At 38.7% G+C, this 22,966-nt stretch overlaps 1 protein-coding gene across 7 annotated transcripts in view; it reads right to left on the bottom strand.

Annotated features, from left to right (window-relative positions):
- The window catches only part of BICD1 (BICD cargo adaptor 1), a 253,890-nt gene that overhangs the window by 120,447 nt on the left and 110,477 nt on the right, over window positions 1-22,966 (bottom strand). For all 7 annotated transcript variants that reach the window (XM_070371323.1, XM_070371330.1, XM_070371324.1 and 4 more), the window contains exon 2: window positions 17,930-18,142. In XM_070371323.1, coding sequence (XP_070227424.1) covers window positions 17,930-18,142 — 213 coding nt within the window. The remainder of the gene's footprint in view (window positions 1-17,929; window positions 18,143-22,966) is intronic.

The raw sequence follows: 22,966 nt of genomic DNA, 5'->3' as shown, positions 1-22,966 counted from the left end.
AATGGGTGAATTTCATTCAGATGACTGTATTTCATTCATCAAACGACCACTGTGGGCAAGAATTCCTTAGAAGAAACAGACTAGCCCCAGGTTCAACAAAAGAATCCGAAATGCAGTACCAAGTGCAATCTCAAAAATGACAGAATGATCTTGGTTTGCTTCCAAGGTAACCATTCTTTATCACAGTAATCCAAGTCTATACCCCAAACACTAATGCCAAAGAAGCTGAAGTTGATCGGGTCTATGAAGACTTACAAGACCTTATAGCTACTGCTGCTGCTAAGTCACTTCAGTCGTGTCCGACTCAGTGCGACCTCATAGATGGCAGCCCACCAGGCTCCGCCATCCCTGGGATTCTCCAGGCAAGAACACTGGAGGGGGTTGCCATTTCCTTCTCCAATGCATGAAAGTGAAAAGTGAAAGTGAAGTCACTCGGTTGTGTCCGGCTCTTTGCGACCCCATGGACTGCAGCCTACCAGGCTCCTCCGTCCATGGGATTTTCCAGGCAAGAGTACTGGAGTGGGTGGCCATTGCCTTCTCCAAGACCTTATAGAACTAACATCAAAAAAAGATGTCCTTTTCATCAGAGGGGACTGGAGTGCAAAAGTAGGAGGTCAAGAGATACCTGGAGTAACAGGCAAGTTTGGCCTTGGAGTACAAAATGAAGCTGGGCAAAGGCTAACAGCATTTTGCCAAGAGAACATATTAGTGATAGCAAATACCTTTTTCCAATAGCACTAGAGACAACTCTATACATGGACATCACCAAATAGTCAATACCAAAATCAGATTTATTACATTCTTTGCAGTCAAAGATGGAGAAGCTCTATACAGTCAGTAAAAGCAAAACCGGGAGCTGACTATGGCTCAGATCATGCATTTCTTATTGCAAAATTCAGACTTAAATTGAAAGAAGTAGGGAAAACCACTAGGCCATTCAGGTATGACCTAAATCAAATTCCTTAGGATTATACAGTGGAAGTGACAAATAGATTCAAGGGATTAGATCTGGAAGACAGAGTACCTGAAGAATTACGGACAGATATTTGTAAATTGTACAAGATGCAGTGACCAAAACCAATCCCAAGAAAAAGAAATGTAAGAAAGGAAAATTGGTTGTCTGAGGAGGCTTTATATATATATATATATATATATATAACCATATATATATATATATAATATATATATAAATTTATTTATTTTAATTGGATGCTAATTACTTTACAATATTGTATTGGTTTTGCCATACATTGACACAAATCTGCCATGGGTGTACATGTGTTCCTCATCCTGAACCCCCCTCCCACATCCCTCCCCATCCCATCCCTCTGGGTCATCCCAGTGCGCCAGCTCCGAGCACCCTGTATCATACATCAAACCTGGACTGGTGATTCATTTGACATAGGATAATATACATGTTTCAGTGCCATTCTCCCAAGCCATCCCATCCTCGCTCTCTCCCACAGAGTCCAAAAGACTGTTCTTTACATCTGTGTCTCTTTTGCTGTCTCGTATACAGGGTTATTGTTACCATCTTTCTAAATTCCATATATATGCGTTAGTATACTGTATTGGTGTTTTTCTTTCTGGTTTACTTCACTCTGTATAATAGGCTCCAGTTTCATCCACCTCATTAGAACTGATTCAAATGTATTCTTTTTAATGGCTGAGTAATACTCCATTGTGTATATGTACCACTGCTTTCTTATCCATTCATCTGCTGATGGACATCTAGGTTGCTTCCATGTCCTGGCTATTATAAACAGTGCTACGATGAACATTGGGGTACACGTGTCTCTTTCAATTCTGGTTTCTTCAGTGTGTATGCCCAGCAGTGGGATTGCTGGGTCATATGGCAGTTCTATTTCCAGTTTTTTAAGGAATCTCCACACTGTTCTCCATAGTGGCTGTACTAGTTTGCATTCCCACCAACAGTGTAAGAGGGTTCCCTTTTCTCAACACCCTCTCCAGCATTTATTGCTTGTAGGCTTTGTGACAGCAGCCATTCTGACTGGAGTGAAATGGTACCTCATAGTGGTTTTGATTTGCATTTCTCTGATAATCAGTGATGTTGAGCATCTTTTCATGTGTTTGTTAGCCATCTGTATGACTTCTTTGGAGAAATGTCTGTTTAGTTCTTTGGCTCACTTTTTGACTGGGTCTTTTATTTTTCTGGAATTGAGCTGCAGGAGTTGCTTGTATATTTTTGAGATTAATTCTTTGTCAGTTGCTTCATTTACTATTATTTTCTCCCGTTCTGAAGGCTGCAGCTTTATAAATAGCTGAGGAAAGAAGAGAAATGAAAGGTAAAGGAGAAAGGGAAAGATATACCCAACTGAATACAGAGTTCCAGACAATAACAAGGAGAGATAAGAAAGCTTTCTTAAATGAACAATGCAAAGAAACAGAAGAAAACAATAGAAGGGGTAGGCTAGAAATCTCTTCAAGAAAATTGGAGATATTAAGGGAACATTTTTTGCAAGGATGGACATGACAAAGGACAGAAATGGTAAGGATCTAACAGAGGCAGAAGAGATGGCAAGAATACATTGAAGAACTATACAAAAAAGGTCTTAATGACCTGGATATCCATGATGGTATGTTCACTCGCCTAGAGCCAGACATCCTGGAGTGTGAAGACAAGTGGGTGTTAGGAAGCATTATTATGAACAAAGCTAGTGGAGGTGATGGAATTCCAGTTGAGCTATTTCAAATCCTAAAAGATGATGCTGTGAAAGTGTTGCATTCAATATGAACAAATTTGGAAAACTCAGCAGTGGCCACAGGACTGGAAAAGGTCAGTGTTCATTTCAATCCCAAAGAAGGGCAATGCCAAAGAATGTTCAAACTACAGTACAACTGTGCTCATTTCACACGCTAGTAAGGTTATGCTTCAAGGTAGGCTGCAGCACTATGTAAACCAAGAACTTTCAGATGTACAAGCTGGGTTTAGAAAAGGCAGAGGAGCCAGAGATCAAATTGCCAATATTTGTTGGATCATGAAGAAAGCTGAGCACTGAAGAACTGATGCTTTTGAACTGTGGTGTTGGAGAAGACTCTTGAGAGTCCCTTGGACTGCAAGGAGATCCAACCAGTCCATTCTGAAGGAGATCAGCCCTGGGATTTCTTTAGAAGGAATGATGCTAAAGCTGAAACTCCAGTCCTTTGGCCACCTCATGTGAAAAGTTGACTCATTGGTAAAGACCCTGATGCTGGGAGGGGTTGGGGCAGGAGGAGAAGGGGACGACAGAAGATGAGATGACTGGATGGCATCACTGACTCGATTGACGTGAATTTGGGTAAACTCCGGGAGTTGGTGATGGACAGGGAGGCCTGGCATGCTGCGATTCATGGGGTTGCAAAGAGTCAGACATGACTAAGCGACTGAACTGAACTGAACTGAACTGAAAGAAAGCAAGGGAATTCCAGAAAAACACCTACTTCTGCTCCACTGACTATCCTAAAGCCTTTGACTGTTTGGATCACAATAAGCTGTGGAAAATTCTTAAAGAGATGGGAATACTAGAGCACTTTACCTGTCTCCTGAAACACCTGTATGCAGGTCAAGTAGGAAAGTTAAAACTGGACATGAACAACTGGTTCAAAATTGAGAAAGGAGTAAGACAAAGGCTTGCTTATTTAACTTCTATGCAGAGTACATCATGTGAAATGCCAGGCTGGATGAATCACAACCTGGAATCAAGATTGCCCGAAGAAATATCAACAGCCTCAGATATGCAGATGATACCACTCTAACAGCAGAAAGTGAAGAGGAATTAAAGAGCCTCTTGATGAAGGTGAAAGAGGAGAGTGAAAAAGCTGGTTTAAAACTCAACTTTCAAAAAACTAAGACCATGCATCCAGTCCCATAAGTTCATGGCAAATAGAAGGGGAAAAAGTGGAAGCAGTGACAGATTTTCTGCAGCCATGAAATTAAAAGACACTTGCTCCTTGGAAGAAAAACCTAGACAGGGTTTTAAAAGCAAAGACATCACTTTGCCAACAAAGGTCCATACAGTCAAAGCTATGGTTTTTCCAGAAACCATGTATGGGTGTGAGATTTGGACCATAAGGAGGCTAAGCACTGCAGAATTGATGCTTTCAAACTGTGATGCTGGAGAAGACTTTTTTTTTCTTTTTTTTTAATTTAATTTTATTTTTTAACTTTACAATATTGTATTGGTTTTGCCATATATCAAAATGAATCTGCCACAGGTATACATGTGTTCCCCGTCCTGAACCCTCCTCCCTCCTCCCTCCCCATACCAAGACTCTTGAGAGTCCCTTGGGAAGCAAGGAAATCAACCCTGAATATTCATTGGAAGGACTGATGCTGAAGCTCCAATACTTTGGCCACCTGATGAAAAGAGCCAACTAATTGGAATAGACCCTGATGCTGGAAAAGACTGAAGGCAAAAGGAGAAGGTGGAGGCAGAGGATGAGATGGTTAGACAGCATCATTGACCCAATGGACATGAATTTGAGCAAATTCTGAGAGAGAGTGAAGGACAGAGGAGACTTGTGTGCTGCAGTCCATGGGGTCATGAAGAGTGAGACATGAGTTAGTGACTGTCTAGTCAATAACAAGGAATTGTACTGAATACAATTATTTTTGTGCATCTGCTCTATCCAACATGAAATATTATGTTACTAGGCTTCAGTAACATTCTCTGACAATCTTGTTTTTTAAATATTTATTTATTTATTTGGGCCACACTGAGTCTTAGTGTGGCATGTGACTTGTGTGATCTTTAGTTGTGGCTTGTGGGAGCTAGTTTCCTGACCAGGGATTCAACCCAGCTCTCCTGCATTAGGAGCATGGGGTCTGTATCAGGGAAACTCTATCTCCAAAAGCAGCTGGAGCAGAGTACTAAGAAACCAGTTGACTTCAAAAGTATTCTTGTTGAATTCAACCTTATTTTTGTATTAAATATATTACTCAATCTCCATGATAACCTCTATGCATTTCAAATGAGAGTATAATACATGGATTCTTAATACAGAAGTGATCAATCAGCACCATCTAAGATCACCATTACAATAAACAAAGAAGACCTTGGCATTGAGTCTTTAATTAATAATACTTAGGCTGGAGAGCCAAGTGGTATCCACTGGATGTTTCCCAGAGGGCTTTAATCAGGCTGTGTGCTTAAGAGGATGTCAGGTAGGTATTTCCTGTTTTACTTCAGGTTCAAAGAAGCAGCCCAAGGGGAGAGACATGCTTCCAGTACTATAATTAATTATGTATTCATTTTATTCCTCAACATTCTAATAGAGGCTGATTTGCAGAGTGGTGCTCAATAGAATGGTCGTTCTTAAAGGAGAAATTTTGCAGCAAATTAAAATACAGTACAGAATTTTCATTTCTCTTTGCCACAGAGTCTAAAAAATTGTGGTTACATATGATGATCTACATATACACATTGAAAACATTTGCCAACTCAGTAGAATTTCTCTCAATCTGAAGCTTAATGGTGGATTTGCCCATTGTAATTAGAATTAGGTAGTAACACTGTCTGACCTTGGAGTGTCATTGCCCTCTCTGCTGACTCCAGCAGAAACAGTGATGCAAAGTAAATGGATGGGTTAGTACATCATAATGAGATAAGCATCACCAACTATTTGGCTTCTGAATCTTACTAATGTTAATCATATATTCCGTTCTAATGGCAAATGCCCCAAGAAGATTAGGATATAGTAAAAAAAATTGATTACTAGCAAAAGTTACAGGGCTACCCTGGTGGCTCAGTAGTAAAAAATCCACCTGCCAATGCAGGAGACACGGGTCTGGTCCCTGATCCGAGAAGATCCCATATGCTGTGGAGCAACTAGGACCATGTGCCACAACGACTGAGCCTGTGCTCTAGAGCCTGGGAGCCACAAGACTGAGCCTGAGCACCCTGGAGCCTGTGCTCTGAAACAAGAGAAACCACTGTAATGAGAAGCCCACGTACTGTAACTAGAGAGTGAGCCCCTGCTCTTCACATCTAGAGAAAGGCCCACACAGCAAAGAAAGACCCAACGCAGCCAAAATAAATAAATAAAATTAAAAAATATATATTTTAAAAGCTGCATATTTATTATCTTTATTCTTCTTTCTTTCTTTTCTTTTTTAATGGTGTAGAATATGTATTTCCAGTAGGGGTTGGTATCACCTCTGTGGTAACCTGAATAAAGGCCTCCAAAAATATCTAGGTCTTAATTCCTAGAGTCTGTGGATGTGGTAGCTTATGTGGTAACAGAGACATTGCAGATGTGATTAAGACTTTTGAGTCAGAGAGATTATCCTGGATTCCAGGTAGATTAGTGTGGTTCAGACGGTAAAGAATTTGCCTGCAGTGCAGGAGGCCCCAGTTTGATCCCAGCATCGGGAAGATACCTGGAGAAGGGCATGGAAATCCACTCCAGTATTCTTGCCTGGAGAATTCCATGGACAGAAGAGCCTGTCCATGGGCTCTTCTGGACTACAGTCCATGGAGTCACAAAGACTTGGATACACTGAGGGAGTTAACACTTACACTTATCAGAGGGAAGCAGAGGAAGATTTGACACAAAAGAGGAAGGTGATATGACACTGAAATAAGATGCTATAATGCTGGCTTTGAAACATGGAGAGAGGGACTATGAGTCAATAAATGCAAGGGGTGCAGTCCTAGAAGCTGGAAGAGAAGGACATTCTTTTAGCACCTCCAGAGGAAGTGGAGCCCTGCCAACAACTTAGTCCAGTAAACTGCAGACTTCTGTCCTGCAGAAGTGTAACACAATAAGTCTGTATTTTCATTAAGCCACCAAATATTAAGTATTTTGTTATAGTATCTCACAAGAATTAATACAGCCCCCAAAGGAGTAAAAATTAATTCTTGGGGAAGCAAAAAAGTCATATATTACAACAGCTTGTGATCCTCTCAAGCTCAACACTACCCTACAAAATCTTATTCCTCAGTATTTTGTTTTGTGGCAATTAGGGAAAAAAATATCTGAACGGCTCTTTTTTTTTTTTCTGTGCTGGGTCTTCTTTGCTGCACACAGGCTTTCTCTAGTTACAGAGAGTGGGGGCTACTCTCTAGTTTCAGTTTTCAGGCTTCTTATTCTTGTGGCTTCTCTTGTTGCGGCTCTAGGACTCTAGAGCTCAGGCTCAATAGTTGTGGAACTTGGTCTTGCCCCATGACATGTGGGATCTTCCCAGATAAGGGATTGAACAGGTATCCCCTGCATTGTAAGGTAGACTGTTAACCAAGGAAGAGCCTATCACCAAGGAAGCCCCCAAACTGCTCTTTAAGGAGTTGAGTATGAAAAATAGGTTGTGAAACAACAGTTCATTGGCAAGCACTGTCAATGACAGTTTGATTCAAATATTGAAGCAACACTTTTTATTACTCTCAAGGCCCATTTCATCACCATTAGCAGTTAGATAATGCTATTAGACAAAAAAAAAAAAAAAAAACATTGCTACCTTGACACCATTAGACAAAATAGATATTACTATCTTGACAGGTTCTTCTATACTTTCATTCTAACAACAGAATTTACCAATCCAGAAAAGGCTTGCTGACCACTTCTTTGTGCAAGTAGCCAAACCTCTACCTCATTTTTAGACAGGCATTCTCTCCTATGAGTATAGGAATAATTTGGCCCATAAATAGTGTCAATCTATTAATGTGTATGTTTGAAATTGTGTGCCAAAGCCCATTACAAAGTACATTTTAATATTCCAGATTTTTAAAATGTAACACAGGAAGGTTTATGACTATTGTGACAGCCTTGGAAGAGATTGTTTAATCATAATTCTACCTTTGGCATAATTGTTTTAGTGAAACCAAAACTCTATCAGAAACCTATTTCTAATGTACTTTTAGCATTATTGAACAAGTGATGATGAAAAAGCTATATAAGTAGTTAACCAGTGGGTAGCCTTTCTTATAGGATACATTCAGCTTTCACACAAACTGAAAGTTAAAAATCTGTGTATATTAATATATCTAGTATGATTCAGTCTACAGTATTTTTAAAAATATCTTTGTTGATTAAGCATTAAAAAGAATAAGTCAAGATACATATCAATATTCATTATATCACTAAGCTCACTCATTAATTTGCTCTTTCTGCCTTGCTCAAGTAAAAGTTTCCTGTAACCTTCAAGAAATTAAGTTCTCAGTAGATTCAGGTATTGTTGACTGTAAGATTAAGCTATAAATTCCCTTAGGAGCATTAAATGCTTGAATAGAATCTTAATCAGGCTAGATCTGCCAACCAGGGTCTTCTTTGGAAAGAGGTCAAGATGTAAAAAAAAAAAAAAAAGATTAACATTGTCCACTAAGCATTCTAGCAGACATGCTGATTGTGCATTACTATGCCTTCTACTCAGTCCACACTGGGAGCAAAATCTGAGCCTGGGGTGGGAGAAAAATTTTGAAACAGAATCAAGCTATTTATAGTCGAAACATCAGTGTGTACAAAATAGATTGCGCACTGATCTTTATTCTTATGTTCCAAGAGGTGGAAGTCTGGTGTTTGACCATAATTCACAAGACAGGAAAGAGAAGGGAGGGAGGGTAGGTAGGAGGAGGAAAGAAGGAAGGAAAGGAAAGGAAAGATAGCTATCTATATATTATATATGTAATTCATATATATAACATATATATATATGATATATACATCAAGTATATACCATACCAGTTCTACCTTTTAAAAAAGTAGGTTGGCTTTTGCTGCTTATTTTTTTTTAATGCTGAATGATAACTGATAAAACCCGATTACCTTAGAAACTGTAAAGAAACTACACATGAATTTTTTTAAAAAGATTTTATTTTTTAATCTATGCCAGCTCCAGATCTGCCATTTCTGTGTCCTGCCCCAAGGGCATCCCAGGTAGCTCAGTGGTAAAGAAACCACATGCCAAACAGGAGACGTGGGTTTGATCCCTGAGTTGGGAAGATCCCCTAGGGAAGGAAATGGCAATGCACACTAGTATTTTTGCCTGAAAATCCCATTGTCGGGGAGCCTGGTGGGCTACAGTCCATGGGGCTGCAAAGAGTTGGAAATGACTTGGCGACTAAACAACAACATCCTGCCCCAAGCAAAGCTCCCTCGCCATTTCTAACATTAGCTTGACTGCGGTGAAGTTTCCCATTTAATTCTATATTTGACACTAGTTTAATGACTGGCTGTTACACAGGAAGTTGATCCAATTGTCGTTAGCAGGCCAGAAGTTTATGCCTCTTCTTATTGTCTAATGCAGAAAGAAATGATTCACAAATGAAAATGGTAGTATTTTGAACCTGTGTCCTAATGCTGTCCAACATCTGGATGCTGGATGCAACATTTACACATGCCTTCAATTGTGAAGTTTTCCCTAGAATATTTGGGATTATGGAGATGCTGGTCCTTATTACTTCCCCAAAACAATGATAAAAAAGACTAAATTTATTTTTGACTGAAGATCAACTGATGTTGTTTTGAGAGCTATTTAAAAGTTGTTCTGTTATTTCTCATTGACAAATACAACAACTCAACTTTCTAAATCATAGGGAAAAAGTATTTTCAACTCTTAAAAAGAGAAATTATCTGAAGATGACCAGAATCTACTTGCTGGCTACAAGGACAACCCGGTAGGAATGTGGCAAGTGACCATCGACACCTGCTAGAAACAAACATGGCAGAGCTTTCAAAATTAAAACAAACAAACAAAAAAACTGGCTTTCTGACTTTAAAAACAAAGAGAAATTAAATGTATATGCTCCTTACAACAAGGCATGCATTTTAATCAGTATTCACTGACTCCATGAGCATATGGGATGACAGCAGGCATGATGATTTTACAGATGTGAATAATGCACTCCTCAATTAATGGAAACCTGATTCTCCCTTGGGGACATTGTTTCCCCTGCAACTCTCTCGAGTGTGGACCTGGAGGTGAGATGGGTGCTCCTCTTGCCTCTCATGGCTGTTTCATTTGTTCTCCTTCTCCTTCACATCTAAAACTATCTGTTTTAAATTTCATGTCATCATGAGATTTTTTTAAGTTAGTAAATGTATATTTTTAAAAACCAAATTAACACTAACTTCCTCAAGGGACAGGGTAACAGCAGTAGGAGAGGCTCAGACACTGCATACTATCCACTGCTCAGCACTGTTCTTGTCCCTTATCAAACACCAACTCATTCCCCCTCATTTTTCTAAGACTTTACCTCCTGGTTCACTGCCAATGTTTCCTGAACTCCTGGTCTTAATTCCTAGTATTCTCAGTATGCATAAAGATGATCTCAATTCCTGGAATTCCTCCTCTTGGGGGATCCTCTCCTGTCAACCACTCATTTCCAAGATCATACCTTAGTGACTCATGCTTTTCTAAGTGATTATGTCACCACTTCTCTATCCTCAAATACCCCACAGCCCATCTTCCCTCTCAGCTGCTGACCTTGCTTCCTTCAGTGAAAAAATTGAAGCAACCTGAAAAGAACCTGCAAAGACTCTCTTCATTCAAACCTGCAGGGGTACCAGCAATGCATCCACAAACTCCTCTTTCCCTGGCTATCTACCATAGAAAAATGAATACTTATGTTCACATTAAAATATAAATGTACATGAATGTATATAGCAGCTCTATTTGTAACTGCCAAAATCTGAAAATAACCCAAATGTTCTTCAATAGGTGAATTGATTAAAAAGTAAAACAAAACTGTGGTATATGCATATGGTAGTATTTAACAATAAAAAGGAAGGATCGCAACTAACATGCAACAACTAGATGAATCTCAGAGGCATTATGCTGCGGGAAAGAACCCACTCTCAAAGGTTACGTACCATACAGGTCCGTTTACATGACATGCCTGAAAAGACACAACTACAGTGACAGGAACCATCACTGACTATCAGAGATTGAAGAGGGGAGGGTATGACCGCAAAGGAGTAGAAGAGATGGGAGATTTGGGGGGTGAGAAAACTTCTGCATCCTAAGTGTAGTTACATAAATCTACATTTGTTAAAATTCACAGAACTACCCACACATACATTTTAAAAATTCTGTGAACCTGTAACTTTAAATTAATCCTATAAACAAACTCATTAATGTAAATCATTATTCCCAAAGGCACAATGAAATCACAATAATTCAAAAGCGAATTGTTTGAATATTGTTGAACTTTGCTTTCAAATTCTTGATGATGGTAATATGATGGTAATAGGGATGTTGTGTTTACTACAGCTCAGCAAGTGTGGGAAAGAAGCAAGGACTCTTAACCATGCCTGGTTTAGGACAACAGTCTGACTGCTTGGTGGACAAGTTGTTAGCCTCTCTGTCTCACCTGTAAAGAGGGGATAGAAATAGTACATGCCTCATAAGTTTAAGAGAATTAGGTGAGATAATTGAAGGAATGTAAAATGCTGAGTATTGTGCTTGGTACATGATAAGCTCTCATAAATGTTAGGTATCATATTATTTAAACCAATTAAAAAGATTGATCATTCTTTTTTTAAATTAAATTTTAAATATCACTTTTGACACTTTGCAACATTCCAGGGAGGTATGAGGTCCATTCCCAACAAATACAAAGAGCAGGACAGAAACTGGAACATTTTAGGGAAATAACTTTTCAGCTATAGCCAAGCCATGCCTTTACAGAATGGAAAATCATCATTCATTGGAAGTGTCAATCTTATTCAGCTGTGTGTAAATCAGCTCTCACTGACCAATCATTTAACCAGATCTTAGAGACTAGAAGAAAAGCTTTGTTATTATTGGATGCCTTAATTTAAATAGTTCAACTTCTCCCCACCAGTAAGCACATTCAATGTTGTACTGAGAAATAATGCTGTGACCCTTTTAAGAACCAGACAGGTACAACAGGTTATTTACACTGATGGTATTTAAAAACACCTAGAAGGCTCTCCTCTGGCAACCTATGGGCTTTTAAACACGTGATGTTTCTTATTTTGGTGTCAGGATATCAGCCATTGCTTCTTGTTGTCAGAAGGTGCTGGGGCCTTCTGACAGTAGACCCCAATACATCTTTCTACATTTATTGTTTCTGTCTTGCTGTGTGTAAATAAGTCTGATTACCAAACTTTGAAACAATAAATAACATTAACATAGTCCTCTACTTCTTGTGAAGCAGTTTCATAAAAAAATTTTATCCTTATAAATACCATGAGAAGTAGGAGAGGTGTTATTATAATGTTTATGTGGAAAAATGAGAAGTTTAATCACACATCTGATTGACTATTTAGATGTTTCTTGCTTAGTCACAGCAGGTACCATCTATCTGTGGTTTTAATGAGACTAAGATGAGGGTAATTTACTATACAAAATGTTATATGTGTTTTTAGTCCATGTGAGCTGCTCTAACAATAACACAATAGGCTAGGCTGCTTAAACAGACATTTATTTCTCATAGCTCTGGAGACTAGGATGTCTAAAATTGAGGCACCAGCAGATTCATATCTACCATATGAATGTGAAGTCATTCACATTGTGAAGTCAGGTGAAGGCCCACTTCCTGGTTCAGAGTTGGCCATCTTCTTGCTGCGTCCTCACATAGTAGAAGGGGTAAGGGAGCTTCTCTGCAGTATTTATAGAGTCTAATTCATGAGGGCTCCACTCTCATGACCTAATCATCCCCAAAGGCCCTACCTCCAAACACTATCACATCGGGGATTAGGTTTCAACATATTAATGCTGGGGGGACACAGACATTCAATCTATAGTACATGCTGTCTAAAACACAGCTCACTATCTCCGGAGATACTAAACATAGAAAGAAAGAGTTCCTGAACACACTGAGTTGCCTTAGCATTGAAAACAACCACTCATTGTCGAATTTTTGTTCACTGATGCTTTCAGGTACCCAAGCATCTGACTCATAGCAATCACTGAAGAGACCTCTGTTGAAAAAATTAATGTGTGATTTCAAAGTAGAAAATCTAAAAAGATGAAAACCATAGGATAAGAAACTCAAACGCTATATCCAGCAGTTCATATTTTCAAAAATTTCCAGTGGGGTAAAGATAGTCAATAGTATGTGGTTAAAGAGCAGACACACATTTTTAAGAGACACTGGATGTCAGTCTAAGAAGGTAATAACCAGGATGCTCAGGCATCCTGAAACCATGTCACATGAGGAAGTGCTAGTGGATCTAGATATGTTTAGTTTGAAAAAGAGAAAATAAGATTGCTCTTTCCAAATATTTTAAGTTATGGGCATGGGCTAAAATTGTCAAGTGGAATAGAAAACTTAAAAAAAAATGTATTTTCTGTAGATCCAGTGGCTAGGAATATGACCAGTTAGTGAAAATTACAGAGAATCAATTTTTCACTGAACAAAACAGGGCAGTTTAACAATTGGAGCTGCCAAGCACCAGGATGGGCAGGCTTGGGAGGGAGCTAGAAGACAGGAGTGAACAGTAATTTAATACCTCCTATGTGCGTGGCGTTGGACATAGGACCTGTATAATGTATAGGACCTTACATTAGTATTATCATCTCCAGGTCAGAAGTGAGGAAAGTGATGCTTACAGAACAAAAGTGACTTGTCCAATATCACACAGTTGCTAAGTGGCACATCTGGAACTCAAACCAGAGGTAGCTAACTCCTAACATAAGTTATTTCTGTTCAGTTCAACTCAACAAACATTCTTTTTTTAATGTCTGCTTTTGACCAGGGACTATACCAAGTCCTGAGAAATACCAAGATAAATGACAGACAGAAGACAGTTCCTTCATTGGAAAGATTCAGAGTCTACCATCTCCACAGTGCTAGAAGTGTCTGAATAAAGGTTACATAACCATTCCAGGTTACTAGAGAAAGAATTATTGATCTGGGAGTAGTCTTTATCAAATAATCACTTAAGGTGCCTACATGCCCAAATTCATAGATGTGGCTATAACAGATTTCTGGAAATTGAGCTGGTATATTATAAAATCTGGTTATTCCACTGAGGGGAAAATGGAGCTTCAAATGTGATAAAAAAAATCATATGAATTAAGCAACTTTTGAAATATAAAATGACCATATCCTAATGTTACCAATAGGTAACATTTTGTTACTGGACCTGAAGGATTAACACTTAATTTGATTAGCTCCCATTTGGTCCTTTGATTGGATGACATTTTTCCTTTATACTCCCTGTCCTTAAAAATCTTATTTACTTCCCTGGTGGCTCAGACGGTAAAGCATCTGTCTACAATGCAGGAGACCTGGGTTTGATCCCTGGGTCGGGAAGATTCCCTGGAGAAGGAAATGGCAACCCACTCCAGTACTCTTGACTAGAAAATCCCATGGATGGAGGAGCCTGCTGTCCATGGGGTTGCAAAGAGTCGGACATGACTGAGCTACTTCACACTTTCACTTTCACTTTTTAAAAACACATACAATAATGCTGTTTAAAATGTCTAAAAATAAGAATTACATGAAAAATCTAAGTTAGGTTTTACAGTCACACATAGTGCTGGAGCTTTTCAACAACTAAAGCAATAATAAAAACATACTGTAATTCCTACCATCTGATTCATATCTCAACAGAAAGAATTTTCAAGGCAATAAATTCAGAGAGGTATTTACCTAATGTTTCTTTAACCTAAGAATATGGACCTACATAATAAATGATATCTTCAATAATATTTTTATGGAGGATTCAGAAAGTTATTAATAATAACAGTTTATGTTTATTATATATTTACTATATAACAAAATAATCTTTAACAAATACCACAAGTATAATTCTAAAACTTTTAGCAGAGCTGAGACTAGAATATCGATTTTCTAATGCCCAATTCAGAGAAGGCAATGGCACCCCACTCCAGTACTCTTGCCTGGCAAATCCCATGGGCAGAGGAGCCTGGTAGGCTGCAGTCCATGGGGTCGCTAAGAGTCTGACACGACTGAGCGACTTCACTTTCACTTTTCACTTTTCACTTTCATGCATTGGAGAAGGAAATGGCAACCCACTCCAGTGTTCTTGCCTGGAGAATCCCAGGGACGGCGGAGCCTGGTGGGCTGCTGTCTATGGGGTCGCACAGAGTTGGACACGACTGAAGCGACTTAGCAGCAGCAGCAGCAGCAAACCCAATTCATAAATGCTTCCATTTTTTTCACTATACTATCCTATACATACCACATATAGAAAAGAATTTGGCCATGGAATTACAGATACATACACACACACATGCATGCACATGTGAGTGTAAAATGTCCATAACACACACAGCACACATACAAACACAGGTACCTTTACCAGTACTGATGATTCTACTGAAATTAGAGATTAGTCCTTTTAGTAAATAAAAATAATTCCATTAATTAACTTATCAAATTCACGCAGCATCTGTCAAGCTGATGATTTACTGTGTTTTGCATTGGTTATCTTTGTCTACTTCTCATGGTCCTATCACGTCTCTCTTTCAGTCACTATGCACCCATCTGTACCCAGAATACAAAAAGACAAATAAAACTGAGCCTACAATAAACACAAATCCGGGATTTCAATTTAACACAAGTCATCAAAAGTCTATATCAACATACCAAGAAATAGAATTTATTCCTTTTCTCCTTTTTCAAATGTACTCAACCCTGCATGCTAATAATAATTTTATTAGTGACATTAAAACCTAAGGTCTGCATGAAAAACAGCAGGGCTCCAGGGTGTAGTAATACCACTCACTAGCTTTCAGCCCATCAGAAAGAATATTAACAGATACACTGTTGACACACTTAGAAAACCAGGAAACTGACCACCTGTTTTTCTCTTTTAGTTACCGACAAACCCAAATGGCTATAGTGCCTTGATTGAAAAAATACATAAATTTGGGTGTAATAAGTTATTCTCTTACTGCAAATCAACTATCGAAAATACATAGAAATCAAAGGATTATAACCAAGTTATCATTCAGCAATTCCCCAAATTGTGAGCCTTATTATACTCCAATACCCAGCCAAAAAAAAGTCTAAATTAATGTTTCTTAAAGCATGGTCTCTTTGTGCTGTGAATTTGTTAGAAATGCAAATTCTTGAATTCCACCTAGACTTTGAATCAGAATTTTAGGGGCTGGAGCACAAGACTAGGTTTTGATGAGTTGTCTAGGTTATTCTGGTGCTCATTAAAATTCGAGAAATGATCTGAATGAAGGGGTTCTCAATATTTTGTTTCCTTTATGGCCTCAGTTCATTTCTACCTTGCATGCTCATTCATAACCAACTCCTGTTGCTTATCATAAGCCTACTCCTTGGAAACTGCAATCAAGCATGGTGTAAGTGAGGATGCTCTGTCAATCCCCATTGTCTTGCATCAACAGAAAAACATCGATGGATACCCTTTCCTCAACCTTTGCTATTCTTCCCTCAGCTGCAACTGCCACGCACAAGATGGGGTGTGCAGCTTTCAGAAGATCCATCCAATTGGCAACCAAAACTGCCCGACTCACTGGTTTCAGTCCTTCTGTACAATCCACCTGCACATGGGTACCCAAGGCACAGGTTGCCATGTCACAGCCCCCCTGCCAACCTGCTATGTGAGCCTGCTGTTCATGGTGGCTGAGGGCCCTGCCTGTGGATGCTTTAGGCTTTGCTTAATCCAGGAAGGTAGCCTATGGCACCTTGAGTCCCCTTGGAGGAGGAGGTCTGGTATAAAAGGATAAGCAAGTGATGATGAAAACCCAGCACATACAGATGCGACAAATGAAGAACTGGAGATGGGCTTTGTTTTTTAACAATCATTTAGGAAAGTGAGGCAGAGTGTCCTGAAAACGCTCATGTTCTTCTCGGTACTCAGCACTGAATTCCCCTTGGTTGGCTCCTTTCTTTGTCTCCAGAGTCATACTGCTATATTTGGAGCATGCCCAAAGGCAACAAACTAGGTAAAGCAGATACTTTACTGTCAATATTCACTGACTTCAGTGTAATATAGACACAGGCTAATGTAAATTATTGATTAAATTTAAGTAAATTTTAGACAACTTATATCTTGTAATAATGAAACTTTACTTGTAATATGCCACTAATTTCAAGAGAAGGGTATCAGTGGGTTGCTTTGGTTGCATTTCACAGTATCAAACAATTTTTTCATCCGATGTTTTTCTATTATAATGCTCAGTTAATGAGCCTACTTGGTAGTGTACCCAGCATTTGTTCATTAACCTCCACTGCACTGGTGTAGGAATTAAAGGATACCTGCACCTCTTCTACAGCTTTCTTAATCAAAAAATGGAGTGAACAATTTAATATGAAATTTTCAAAACTACTCCTAAACGGGTAGTGGATGAAGCTGCTTTTGGCTATTTCTGTCCCCAGGATCACCTCCTCCGTGCAGGGCAGAATGACTCTGCCACTCTGAAACCATCTGGCATGTGATGCTGCTAAGTACAAAGCTGAAGGGAACGAGCGAGTTCAGGGGAGGCCTTGGAATGAAGAAGGCTCCTAATCTGATTCATACCAGCTATAATTTGCTGCTTGTCTACAACCAGCAAAACAATTTATGGTTCTCTAACGCCAGACTCTCGGACTCCCTCAAAACACTCCTCCGCCAGTCTCTCTCCCTCAGTGAGGAGAGGCCTGTGCTAACACCACTGTCATTTTGAATTAGTGCTGACGCTGAGCATAAGAGCCAACCATTCCTCTCCACATTGTATTGAAACAGGTAAAGGGAGGGAAGTGTTAAGCTCACTATATTTTTTAAACACCTCTGCAGAAATAGCAAGACCAGGTCCCAAGTACTCAATAAATAAAGGCTTTATAATGATAAGAGACAGAAAAGCTCACTTCAGAATAAGCTTTCATTTCACTAAAAAAGCAGAAAAAATTGCTAGCATTGACATTATGTGCTTCTTGTTTAATATAGCTCCTCTGATTAGTGAAAAAGTTTTATTCCTCTTTCCTAGCAAGAATTTTATCTTCTCTCTCCCACAGCTCTCTCACAGGGAATATGTTTGCTATTTGTTTACCTCCTTCAGATCCTGCACGACGGCTGTGAGCCTCTCATTTTCTGCCTGGACATTAGTGACTACAGCCCGGCTCTGTTTCAGTTCGTTCTGCATATCCAAGATCTTCCCCAGATAGTAAGCTTCCTTCGATGCTGACTCCTGCAGAAGCGTTTCCTCCCGAGTCTCTCCATCCTCAGCAACCTTACGGTGGATGGAGAAGGACTGCCCAAACGCCTGCGGAGGATTTGAAAAGAGAAAGAGCACAAAATGAAATGCACCGCTGCACTACTCAACAGAATTGGGAACATGATTCATTTTGATTTGTGTACAAGAAAAGCTATTCAGCAAGACTTTCAGAAGCAAAAACTACACAGTTCATGTAACAGGCTAGCAGCTCTCACTGACACTTGAAATAATTCAATTTAATAAGGAGAAAGAAAATTTTAAATGTTTTGCTAAAATATAGATATAATGTGTTAAAACTTGAAAAACATTACTGCTTGTTTTATGTTACCATTTTTTAGAAAAATCCTATCAAGGAATAGACAGTTAAGCACTAAGGAAACCATAAAAATTCATATTCTAATTTTCAGTCTAGAAAAAAAATTCCCAAAATAATTTTCGAGAAAGAAAATGATAGTTTCATTAGCTTTCTAATACATTAGTGGTAAGAATATATCAATTACAAACAACACCTTTAAGAGAGAAAACTACCAAACAGCATTCAAACTTCTGGTACCACAAAAAGACATAAAATGAGATCAATATTTAAGAAAACATATCTGTGTATAAAGAAATTTTAAAAACCCAGAAATTAATGAAATTGATAAGCTACAGTTGGTGAGTAGGAACGAGGTAGAAAGAATGAGGGAATGAAATGCTATACAACAGATCACATTTCATAGGAGTGACACTTTTTGAGATTGTCTTATCATATCATTCTCACTCTTAGAACTACAGTATGCAGTTTCACATTTTGTTCAGTAGCTCAGTTGTGTCGACTCTTTGCGACCCCGTGAACTGCAGCATGCCAGGCTTCCCTGTCCTTCACCATCTCCCAGAGTTTGCTCAAACTCATGTCCATTGAGTCGGTGATGCCATCCAACCATCTCATCCTGTCATCCCCTTCTCATCCTGCCTTCTTTTCCAGCATCAGGGTCTCTTCCTGTGAGTCAGCTCTTTGCATCAGGTGGCCAAAGTATTGGAGCTTCAGCTTCAGCATTAGTCCTTCCAATGAATACTCAAGATTCATTTCCTCTAGGATTGACTGGTTGGATCTCCTTGCAGTCCAAGGGACTCTCAAGAGTCTTCTCTAAACCACAGTTCAAAAGCATCAATTCTTTGGTGCTCAGCCTTCTTTATGGTGCAACCCTCATATCCATACATGACCACTGGAAAAATGATAGCTTTAACTATACAGACCTTTGTTAGCAAAGTAAGGCCTCTACTCTTTATAATGTTTCATGTACCTCCCAAATAAATAATAATTAAGATCAGCCTCTATGTGTCCAGGGACCCAATGGAACACAAATAGTAACAAATGAACCCAGCTGTACTACAAATGAACAACATGACTACATTGAAAGGAGTCAAGAAAAAAAGATCTAACCTGAGCAATTTTGGAAATGGGTATTTTTGCTATACACTATAAAGCTAAAGACAAAACAAATTGTACCCAAACACTATAGTCTAGTTAGTAAATTTGTTTCTCATGGGGATTACAGAGACACAATTCTAAAACTCCTTTGTACACTAGGTTTGAGGAAATAAGTAAACATATTATGGATAATGAAAGCCAAATTTCTCCCTGCTGGAGAAAGGCATTACAAATAAAGAAAGGGAGAAGGAAACTAGCAGTATTGAGTTGTAATTAGAAGTATCAGGATAGTCTTTAACAGGGAAGTAGTTCAATAAATGGAGAGACAAAACTGCTTATGTGTGGTTGTGTACACAGATTTTCTAGCTCTGTCAGCAAACCTTGCAGCCAAATTTTGTTTCTAAATATCAATCCCCAATTAAAAGAACTAGGGTTCTTTGAAGAAATGACTGAGTCCCTGGCTGGAGCAAAATGAACTTGGTGCAAGCTGTGGTGCCAAAGAGTAACAAAATGCTTTTTAAAAATGACGTGGATATGTCAAAGGACACAAGAGTCTAACTAAAGAGGCTCCCAAATGGCCAAATCTGGGATAATTGGGGAAAACAAAAGAGTTACAGTAGTGAATTATAATCCACAGAACAAAATCAATATTCATGAGTCCACACTGATGTAATAACTGAATAAATAAGGGAAGAAGAAACAGCTTTTCTTCACAGTAGAATTCTAATAATTTAATTCTAATAGAAATAAAATACATCAGCATTACTTGGCAGATACCAAGTAATAATTATTGCAGGTAAAGATTATCAATGAAATATATGGAATATAAAATAACAGGTAAAAAATATGATGAGAAACAGGATATTTGCATAGTCTTAAAGCATTTTCTCCCAAGATATTTATTAATTCCAATGGGAAAAACAGTAACTTTGCAATGGAGTAACCCAGTAGACCTTAACTAAGTGACCAAAACTTAGCTCAGCAGCAACAAGACATCCTGACATTGTGTACCCTCTGATCAACACATGCAGCAGGCACAGGGTCATTTCTGTGATATTCTTACCAAAAATGCATAAGCCAGTTTTTACCACAAGAAAGCATGAAGCAAATCAAAATGGAAACATTCTACAAAATAATTGGCCAGGACCCTTCAAAAGTATTAAGGTTAGGAAAAAGAGAGAAAGACTTCTCTAGACAAGATGAGACTAAGGAAACATAACAAATGCAGTACAGGAACCTAGATTGCAGCCAGCCCTGAAAAAAAGATATTAGTAGGACATTTGGCAAAATCAGAATATACTCTTAATATTGGCTAATAATATTGTAGCAATGTCAATTTCTGGTCCCCATAATTGTACTCTGGTTACCTTAGGGTAGCTCAGACGGTAAAATACCTGCCTGCAAGTTCAGTCCCTGGGTTGGGAAGATCCCCTAGAGAAGGGAATGGCTACACACTGCAGTATCATTGCCTGGAGAATTCCATGGACAGAGAAGCCTGACGAGTTACAGTCCATGGGGTTGCAAAGAGTCAGGCATGACTAAAGCGACTCAGCACACATACACACACACACACATACATACATACATATATTTTAAAATTTCAAGTGTTATTAAATGATGCTTCTGGACTGTGTACAGATCATGAAGAAATAAGGCTAGAATCAACAGAGAAGGATACTCTTGGTGTTTGGCTTCTTCAGTCTCAGGACAGAAAGACATACTTTATTGGAGTAGCCAAGATTCTACATGTGATAATACATGTATAGACTTATGAACAGATGAAAAATTAACTTTGGAGGTGCCACTGACCTTGCTTTTCCATTGGTAATGATCAGACTCTGTGAGAGCAATTCTGAACTCATTACTTATTAAAATGCCTTTGGAAAGATGTCTGGCAGCACATCTCTCCGTGGTGACCTGGTGACATCTTCAGTAGACCCTCACCCTGGCAAATGAACCTTAACTATATCTTCTTAGTGTAGTCACTAAGTTGTGCCCAACTCTTTTGCTACCCCCAGGGACTATACCCCACCATGCTCCTCTGTCCATGGGATTTTCCAGGCAAGAATACTGGAGTGGATTGCCATTTTCTTTTCCACCAGATCTTCCTGACCCAGGGATTGAACCTGGGTCTTCTGCATTGTCAAGTGGATTCTTTATCAATGAGCCACCAGTGAAGCCCGACTATATACTTAAGTACTAGTGAAATCTAAAATTAGCATGAACTCTGTGTCAGGCACCTCAGCCTGCTTCTTTTTCACAATTACTTCCTCACTACTAGGTAACAGAAAACTTCCACAGGCCATTTTCTTAACTCTGCCTGAGTAAAATCAATAGACTAAGGCAACCTATGGTTCTCACATTATTCTCAGCACACAGGCAATGCTCCCTTGGTGGCTAAATTGACCCCTAAGATCTTAATTAATAGCAAGTGTACTCTGGATCCAGCACCAAAGGAAATAAAACATTTCAGTATATACACAGAAGAGATCTTCAAAATACAGTCAAGAATTGAAACTGAAAATACAAATTGATGAATTCATTTTTGACAAATTCATCTTTGATGAATCCTTAACTCATATTTATTGCAGCTCAGAAACTTTAACTGAGCATAGGGGTATCCAAAAGTTAGTCATCATTTTTATGAGGAATGTGTAATTTCACTAGGCCTGATTTAAAACCAGTGTAAGTATGGAAAGTTCTTCAAGAACATTTATATGGTGTAATTTTTTTTTTAATATAAAAATAACACCAATCCAGCACAGGCTACAGATGTTCCATGATCTACATTTGCAAATTCTTTGAGAACTAACACGACTCAGAAAAATCTGCATTAAGGGAGAGTGAAGGAGAAAACACTCCTATTTTACCCAATTCCTAACTGTTGGTAACCAGAACTGGCCATGACAGCCAGCTGACAACTATCATGCGGCTAATTGTTGATGCTGATTTACCAGGCCTGTGTGGCTCTGCCAGGTACCTCCCTCCTCCACCACCATTCCAAGTAACTCCTGACAAAGTTGGACCCAAGAGAAGAGAAGCAGTCTCTTATAAGACTACTGAAGCTGCATGCTTGGCAGAAATCACAAAACTAGCTTTGTTATTTATAGGCAAACGTAGGGCAGTCATGCTTCTAGTTATATTTTGTTCAGATAGCAAATTCTTTTTAGGCACTGCAGTCATTTCATGGACAATCTTTATCTGAAATTAGTTTGAGATAAACTGACATTTCTATACAATTTTAGAATGTACTAGGATTTCTCATCATATGTGTAGCTATAATTCCACAGTTATCACCTTTAATATAGTGCATCACAGTGTATCAGTTGATTTCAACTGTGAGGCAGTTTAAGTCCATTTAGCTATATAATAAGTATACCTTGCTTTCTTATTCTACTCACATGACCTCTTAATCCAAAGAAAACTGGTATTTTTTACCTTCATATTCAAAACAATATGTT

The sequence above is a fragment of the Bos mutus genome, chromosome 5 (genome assembly GCF_027580195.1).
Source record: "Bos mutus isolate GX-2022 chromosome 5, NWIPB_WYAK_1.1, whole genome shotgun sequence".
NCBI lineage: Eukaryota > Metazoa > Chordata > Mammalia > Artiodactyla > Bovidae > Bos > Bos mutus.
Note: the sequence above shows the minus strand (reverse complement) of the source record. Positions and strands in the feature narration are given on the sequence as shown.